Source organism: Poecilia reticulata, linkage group LG21 (genome assembly GCF_000633615.1).
Source record: "Poecilia reticulata strain Guanapo linkage group LG21, Guppy_female_1.0+MT, whole genome shotgun sequence".
In the NCBI taxonomy this organism is placed as follows: domain Eukaryota; kingdom Metazoa; phylum Chordata; class Actinopteri; order Cyprinodontiformes; family Poeciliidae; genus Poecilia; species Poecilia reticulata.
Genome location: NC_024351.1, coordinates 25735824 through 25744895, shown reverse-complemented (window position 1 = coordinate 25744895; position 9072 = coordinate 25735824). Strand labels below are relative to the sequence as shown.

Sequence of the window (9072 nt, the reverse complement as noted above, 5' to 3'; positions counted from 1 at the left end):
GTTGTTGCAGCCAATGTTGAATATAAAAAAATATTTTAATTTAAATGTTGTGACAAATTTTGCTTCTATAGAATTTCGCAGACTCTATATCCAAAAAAAAAGATATTCCTCGGTTGCATTTGTGATGATTGGTAATGCAAAACTCAGCTCTGCATTTGGAACAAATAATGGACTKWAATATTAATGTATTTGTTTATAACAAACAGAAGGAGTTCAGTTGAGATTCCCATTGTCAATAAAGGGTRCCTCAMAGAATTTTAAGATATATTTGGAGTCATTATTATTGCTACAAAAATAGATACATTAGAGATATTGTCAACTTGATGGTTTTGCTAAATAACTCCTCAAAAATTAATACTAATACTGCTTAAATGTGATTGTTTATAATAACAATAATAATAATAACAGTAATAATAAATTACCATTATTATTATTTTACTATCATTAATAATAATATTAATTTGATTATTATTAATATTATTATATTATGATAATATTAGAGATATGCCGATCAGGTTTTTTCCTGCCGATACCGATCACCGATACCGATCACATAATTATTATTATTTTATTTTTTTTATCATAAACACTACCGGTTACATTATGTGGAAAAAGGAACCATAAATTCACCTTAATTTAGACAAAAACTTGTTTTTAATGAATTTTTCCAAGAAGAAAACTAAACAAAACAGGCATTCTGCAAATTGTACTGCTATCAATAATACTATCTTTAACGGACTGATAACATATGAYGGCTCTGAAGAGGCTAAATAATGCAAAGAGCCAAAATAAAACCTCTCAACATTGCCAAAAAAATTCAAGTATAAAACTTAACATTCAAAGGCAAATACAGGATCCATTACAATAAACAATCCTGAGTTACTGAATGAAAACTTCCTGATAGCATGGCGGCTAGCTGATTACTGCTAGTTCTGAGTGGCTGTTTTTGACTGAGCGGAGTAATTATGCAGAACAGGGAGGAGATCGATTATTTTTTTAGAGATTATCTGTCTCATGTTAGGACAGCGAAAGTTTTAATACGTATGTAAAATGTATTTTTTTAAGTTAGATGCTGCAGCTTTAAACAGAGTTTCGGTGTGAGAGTCACTACCAGGTGGAGCAGAAGCGGCGCTTTGTCTGTGAAATATTACTACCTGTAGCGCGTAGCAGCGATTCAACAGCGAGAGCAGTTGCCGAACCAGCGTCTTACATCGCAGCTCGAAGACTTAAATCATTTTGCGAGTTATTTGTTTAGCTTTCTGACCGTCATGCTAATCTGGGTGAGTGTTCGTAGCTGTGCGCTGCTTTACCTGCTATCTGATCCTCCATATGTCTTTTTTTACTGCCGTGAGCCTCGAAGTAGCCAAACTCCGTCAAGTATGGCATTGTTTTTATGTCGTATTAGCTTCGTTGTGTTGATGCATTTTGACGTGCTTCAATTTTCCGCCGCAACACGCAAACTTCCCCATTCACTCAGTGCGTTATAGTTCAACATCGCTTAGGATTTGTTGCTGCGCGTTTGCGCAGTGTGAAAGAAAGAGGAGACCAGCTGCACAGGCAGGCTTCGAAATGAGATGCAGGTGATCGGTATCGGCAACAAGAGCCAATGATCGCCGATCACCGATCATGCACTTTTTCACGAAAACCAAGATTATCCTCTCCAATTTAACTAGTTAGTGACTATATCCAGCTTTGAGAAATGCAAGAATTATGATTGTGTGGCGAGTGTTTATTCTCGTTGCTTTCAGGTACAGTCAGACACTCACTAACAGCTTAATTTCTGATTAACTTATGAGAAAGAGCAAAAAAACATACATAGGGATACTGAGTACATGGCATCTTCTGATTGGTCAAGCTGAAGTATCTCTTTCATCCAGATACATTTATTTTAATTTGCATTCTAGGTGAGAATATTAGGTGTCAGTGTTTCCCTGTGAAACTTTTGGAAAACTGCAAAACAGCTGAAACAGAGTTCCTTTAAATCTAGACTGAAAACCCACCTGCTTAGAGTTGCTTTTGAACAATAAAGTGAAACACTGACCAATATTTTGATGTGTAATGATGGGTCTTGGCAAAATGTAATGTAATGTAAAATGTACTGTGGTCTCTTCTATAACTTTGTATTTTTATGATCTAAAGTACTTTGCACTGCCTTCTTGCTGAATGTGCTATACAAATAAACTTGATTTATTTGTTGAGCTCAGGTCTAATCTATTCAGCCAATCTACAGGCTACTCCGTAACTGTTTTGTAAAAAACTTCACTTGTCACTGCTGTTGTCATATGTGTTGTTGCATTAGTGGTGTCTTGTGTTGAATCTAGAGGAGAAAAGTATTAAAATTGACACTTTTCTCAGTTTTAATATATAGTTTTAATGCCTCTTCCTATAGGCATTAACAGATAATATTTTAGCTACTTCTTAGAGACTTACTTGTTACAGCTGTTGAAGTTGGAGTTGGAGGAGGTAGAGGTGTAGCTGAAAAGAAAATAATTGTAATTAGTTTCATGTGAACTCTTGGTGTCACTGATGGCGTCACTGCATGAATGGCACTGATAGTCCCTGTTGTGGCCATTTATGTGAAGTTTGCAAATTGTAATTTCTACTAATTTAGTTTTCTATTTAGAATTTATTTAAGTTAGTTTAGATCCAAAATCTGTATATTTAATATGTATATTTGAATTGATTAGATTATGTTGGTAATTGGTTATACCTTCCCATTAATTTGAGTAATTAAAAACACACCATGGCTTGGTGGAGGCATTGTTTGGCAAATGTTTGGTGCGGACGGGAGGTTTTTTGTAAATGATTTTTGACCACTTTCCACTTTTTTGTACTTGAAACATCACATTAAGTTTACTTTCATTTTTGGCTAAGTTGTAGGACATTTTTGGTAATTAGTTTGTCGCTAATTTTTTACAAGAAATAAAGAATATATTTTTTCAAAACAAATTAAGTCAGAAGTGCATTCAAATCAGACCACCTGTTAACACCCACGGCCTTTGTTGGAATATTGTTTTTTGGAAACTAGAAGGCCGAGACAGTCCCCGATATTAAACCTGGAACATTCAGTTTGTTACAGTTTTGTGTTTTCAGGCTTGAGGTTTATATTAATTATTAATAAGTGATCACTTGAACACAGCTTTGGTTGATTAGCTAAATTACACATATACTCTACTAATGATCTGTAAGAGTCAGTGTTAGGGTACCCATTTTTTTCCACTGACTGGAGAAATATGATACCCTTGGACTTTGTTTTCTAGTTGTCATAATGTTGACAATTAATAGAAAATCACTGTGTTCCCTTCTSTTTTATGTATCAAGCATACACTTAAGATTTTCATACAGATAATAGTTATTCATTATGTTTAAGATAATAAGTTGTGTATCATACAAAGTTCTGACCGCACAACATTGAAACATTTACAATAKGAATTTGTAGTTTCATGTGCTGAACTCCTAAAATCAAATTCTTATATCTTACAATTATATACAGTGAAAATAGCGGTTCAGTAGCATTATATATTGAGTTTGAACTGAACTTGAGACCCAGTTTAAAATTCATGTATTACATATTACTAAAATGACAAGCGAAACAACATAGAAGTTGTAGTTGTTGTTGCATTAGTAGAAGCTAACTGTAAAGAAGAATACATATTAGGAATTATTATTGTGTATGATATTGCTGAATAAAACAACTATTTGAGCSGATTACCAGAAATTCAAAAAACCTCCCCACAAGAAGCACAGACAAAATATAAGTGCCTCAAAAACCATAAATCTACAGATTCACATTTTTAAGTTGCAGCTTTCTATGAACCAGAGAACAAAGAGCCACACTGACATAGAGGCCCTTATTTGTAACAGGTGTTGAATTTGTGACAATGGGTGTTTAATCTGTGTTAGAAAAAAATATTGTAATACAGAATCCCTTACTTGCAATAAGTGGTGTCTCTGGAGCTGTTGTATTCGTTGTTCCATTAGTAAAAGCTGAATATGAGGGAGACGAACTGCAGTCAAGATTACGTTYTCCAGTTTCTGATGGATCACTCTGAAACATCTTTTAGCTCCAGTTACATATATTTGACTCTATTACAGGTTGAAAATGTTTTTGCATTTGTAAATATACAGTTAAAATAATTTGAATGTTTCATTTGAATGTTTCAAAAGTGTCTGAGACAATAAAAATGCCTTTATCACCCTAAATGAATTAAACTGCAGCAGAATCCTGGCAGATGACAGATAACAACTGGTCTACTGCAGCAACGGCTGTTCAGTGTAGATAGTTTAACATGTTATTAACCCCAACTCTCACAGAGCAAATACTTTAAGTTATCATCCGTAGCCTAACTTCAGAGGCTACAGAGTGACATTTTGTAGAAAACCTCACTTGTCACAGCAGTTGTCATAKATGGTGTTGTTGTTGCATTAGTGGTGGCTTGTGTTGAATCTGTACGGGGAAAAAAGTTAAACCTGGTGTGCTAGAATTCAGTGGAACACTTTCAAATGTATAAGCATTAATAGTGCAGCTAATTAGTCTTTTAGTTAAAGTTAAAGACTTACTTGTTACAAGTATTGAGGTTGTAGTAGGAGCAGATGGAGTCGGAGCCGTCTCATTAGCTGTAAAAGACACTGATATCAATATTCTCCAGGTTTATATTACCTTWTTAAGTGGGTTTATCATTTTAAAACAAATTGTGTTAAATGTATTAAAGCTGCAGATTACATAAATCACATTTTATTTATTCATTTAATTAACAGCCAAGCATTAATTAAATGAGTTTCTTGGGTTCGGTTAAGGCTGTTTTAGGAAGCAGAGTTGAATCAAAATCATTTTCTATAATTGAAGAATTGAGTTATAGCATTAAAAAGCCAATTTTGATTCAATTCTAATTCTTCCAGTAGCTTAGAAAGCCTTACTTGTTGGTACAGTCGTGGTAATGTTTGCAGATGTTGAGGGAGCTGGTATTGAACCTAAAAAACAGAATGAAAAAAACACATCACTGTATTTTTAAAGTCCAGACTGTTCATGCTTCGGAGTGATCAACTTCTGATTGGTTACGCTGAAGCATCTCTTAGCTCCAGCTACATTTATTTTAATCTGCATTCTAGGTTGAGAATTTTAGGATTAGTGCTGCTCAATAAGACATGTTCTTGTCCCAACAATCCAACTACTGCACATTCTGGTATTAAATCAGAAAAAAACTGGATGTGTACCCTTCTAACCTCGCAGGTTTACAAAAACTAGATTCATTTATTATATACCAGAAGAAAGTTTCTTAGTGTTTTGCAGACTCTTTTAGATACTCAAAATAAATTTTAAAATGCAACATTTAAGGATTTAAGGAGGACACAYTTATTCCTTAAGTCTTACTTGGATTATTTTTCGGTGTTGATATTTTGGACATCACACATTTTTGTCAAGTCGCTACTGATGCTAATGTTAGCGTAATGTTAACATTACCATTTTGCTAAGCTCACTTTGATATGAAAGCTCTACCTCACATACTGCATGCAGTAAATCAATATTAGTCAACATGCTGGTGATAGCACACATAGCATTTTAGCTGATACACTAATGTATAATGGAGAAAGTCAATATTAATCAATATGCTAGTTACTGCTCACATGCTATTAACAGCATTTTAGCACTTGTCAGTTTACTTCATAGAGTACCGTTTGTGTGCCAAAAGGAGCATTAAACTGTAGGTCAGCATGCTAGTACTATAGGCTTTTATAATCAAACCTGAGGCCTAACTCGGCATCAGAACCTCTGATTCGGTTCTCAACACACACCCAGCTCCTTTAAAATTTCTTCAGAAATGTTCTGGTTTTCACTCTCACAGATTCTTGCCTCAGTCATATAAAAATACAGTGAGCTGCTTTCACATAATCGACTAGCACAGCCACCAAATATACTGATTGTAGAAGTGTTGTAGGTTTTCATACCACTAGGAGTTGGTGTTGGACAAACATCAAGATCTATTCGAATGAGATGGAGGAAATTTTTAAGAAAAATAACAAATAACATCAAGTAAATACATTGAAAAAATGATTTGAGATTCTGAGAGATGTGCTCCACCTACCTGATAGTGGCTGGCAGTAAGTATTATTTGGAAGAAGTGCATTGATGCATCCACAGGTACTGTCCAGAACATTGTTGCATTGGCCATAAGTGGAGCACATGTCACAAGGCCAACCATACTGATCCTCACATCTGCACTGGTAGCTGGTATTGTAGGGGGAGCACACTGAAAAAGAAGACAGGCTGTTCATGTTGACAACATTGCTTCCAATGCTGTAATGGGGCACACAGTTTTACCTGTAGAAATGTTCACAGTAGAGAGCTGGACGCTTTCACTGAGGCTGATGGGGTAGCTGATGTTTCTCAGCTGCTCTACGACTCCAGCATCTGTGGTCGTCAGATCAACAGAAATGATGAATCGATGGATGACTGCTGGCACTGTGGAGGCTGCAATTTAAGAAGAAAGGAAAACATGAACCTACGCTTATCACCAGAATAATACCATTAAATGCTTTCTTTTTATCGCATTAAGCATCTTTTGAGTCTTACTTGTACGTGTTAGAGTTATTGCTGTTGTTGGAGGACAGGGTGTAAAGTCTGTAAAGATGAAGAAAAGCCTTTAGTAAATGAAATAAAGACACTAAGAAGGCATTGATTGATCAGTTTGCTAGCTCATTTAAAAAAAGATCAAACATTGCAGAAGGATGATGGGGGGAAAACTGCTGTGTTTAACAGAAAATCCAGTAATTTAGGAGTAACTGGGGAGGGAAAGCCAGAAATGTTGCTTTTATTCTGAATGAAAGTGATGTTTCTTTGCCAAGTGTCCACTGTTATGTGTGTCAAATTAGGCTCACAATAGAAAATCAGACGGATGTGAAATACAGAGTTTTTAGCAATACATGGACCTCCAACTAAGGGCCATAATACATTGTATACACAAATGTCAGTGTGTGCTAGTGTTTATCCAATGCTACCAGTATGACATCTAGGGTTGATTGTGAAAAATGTGTGTAATAGTTGAGCTTTTATAAAATCAGGGACAGTATGTGAGGAATGTTGGAGGTTACATTTCAGATTCACATGAATCCATCTGCTACTCACTGTATTGATCCTCAGCCTGGCAGTACTGTCCATCAGCAGGAATGCCACTGATGCATCCACATGTGTCACCAGTGATGTTGTCACAKGATCCATATGTTACACACTGGTCACATGGCCAACGATACTGATCCTCACATCTGCACTGGTAATCACCACTGATTGGAGAACAAACTGCAGACAAAACAGTCAATTAAGGAAGTCCATTACTAACATCCCCTAAGGATGTCCTTTAATAAATTCTCTCCAGTATTTGGTTTATCTGGACTTCAAGCAGTGAGTTCTTACCTGTGGTGAGGTCGATCTGTGTGACATTCACTGTGGGGTTCAAGGTAAAGAAGCTGCCATTGTTCAGAAGATTCCTGAGGAATTCCACTGTTTCATYATCCGTTAGGTTCAGCTCCACTTCAACCTCATATTTAGACTGAACAAGCAGCTCTGCAAGATAATGAAAAAAGAAAACATGTTTCCTTTTTCTTGGTGGGTGATTTCCAGATACACAATATAAGAAGTCATAAATAAAAATAACACAGAATTTGTCTATGCTAAATCGTTAATATTAAACGATTRTATGCCCTTTAGTCTTGAGCAACCATCAGAGTAACAGCAGTCTTTAGATAATCTAAAGTTGGACAACCAGTTTCTCTATTTTGTAACTTTAGATTAGATAGGGGAGCTGGTCAATCACATGAACACACAGTGGTGTGATAAAGTGAAAACACTAAAGTGTGACAAACACGCAATAAAAATGGGAAATCAAGGAGGGGGTACCACCGTGCAACACCTCATGTTTGTTTTAGCTTACTGTCTTTCCACCACAAAAAATTCCTGTTCCACACCTCTGTAGGATTTGACTAGATAAACTTACTTCTAATAGCCAAGATCTTAAATGAGATACATCAGAGTTTTCCTTTCCTTTCCTCTCACTAACCTGCATAATATGTGAATGCTAAAGTTAAAGGTTCTGCTCGTGCTCAAGCTAAGGAAGCCACTAATGGTTCTGTTATCCTCAAAACATAACCACCATTATTAATAAACACACAAAATGGTGCKTAGAGGTACATGTGGGACTTAAACAGATTACTAAATAGTACAACAGTGCTAATTTCCTTATTGGTAAGTTTAGCAACTAATTCCATGTGCGACATCATCACTATTAGTCGTCATTATTCTTAGCTTTACATTGCCGTTCAGTTGTACATTATTGGCTACCTAAAGCAATTGACACAATTTAACATGAGGTTGGAGTATTTTATTCATAAATTTGTATGTTTTATTGAGAAGTTGTCTGTTCATTCTGTAGTGCAGGGTTTACTGTTTGATAACACTAGCGCACAATCTGACTCCATGTTCTTTAAAACTACACCTCACCAGGCAACCATAAAACAATAAAACGTGGTGATAATCAGGTGGTAATTTTGATCTAAATTACTAATGGTGTTAATAATTGTCTTTGGCACTCATCAAAATTATAGTCAAACCAAGTCTTGTACAACACATTTAACAWGTTTAGTTCAAAGTCATTCGCATTTTCAACTTWTATTGCAACATATCAACTTTTTTATTAAATATGATGATTCCTTCTTATCCACTAACTGAGCTGTGATTACCTGAGATCAGCTGACAGGAAGAGCCGTCAGCTGGAATCGCTGAGATGCATTTGCAGACGCCGCTGGATATGAAATCACAAGCTCCATATGCGATGCAGGTGCTGTACGGCCAAGCAAACTGCTCTTCACACTCACACTGGAAACCAGTTTCAGTGGGGACACAAACTGTGTGAGAAGAGATGAGAAGAAGATGACTATGTAATGTTGTTACTGCTGCTGTTTGTGTTACAGCCGTCACTCACCTGTTGTAACAGTAATATCCTGGATCTCTGTGGTGTTATCAAGCTGGAGAGGATAACTGGTGGTGTTCAGGGTTGACAGCAGCTGCTCATAGGTTTCCAC

The 9072-nt window shown here is 36.0% G+C and overlaps 1 protein-coding gene across 1 annotated transcript in view; it reads right to left on the bottom strand.

Moving 5' to 3' along the window:
- Positions 1-2205: 2205 nt before the first annotated feature.
- The window catches only part of LOC103458061 (mucin-2-like), a 16348-nt gene continuing 9481 nt past the window's right edge, over positions 2206-9072 (bottom strand). The window contains exons 2-13 of the mRNA XM_008398609.1: positions 8731-8895; positions 7409-7558; positions 7124-7294; positions 6572-6619; positions 6320-6469; positions 6084-6248; positions 5947-5979; positions 4918-4971; positions 4561-4617; positions 4388-4447; positions 3934-3987; positions 2206-2475 (exon numbers count right to left, since the gene is read on the bottom strand). Coding sequence (XP_008396831.1) covers positions 2408-2475; positions 3934-3987; positions 4388-4447; positions 4561-4617; positions 4918-4971; positions 5947-5979; positions 6084-6248; positions 6320-6469; positions 6572-6619; positions 7124-7294; positions 7409-7558; positions 8731-8895 — 1175 coding nt within the window. The 3' untranslated portion in view covers positions 2206-2407. The remainder of the gene's footprint in view (positions 2476-3933; positions 3988-4387; positions 4448-4560; positions 4618-4917; positions 4972-5946; positions 5980-6083; positions 6249-6319; positions 6470-6571; positions 6620-7123; positions 7295-7408; positions 7559-8730; positions 8896-9072) is intronic.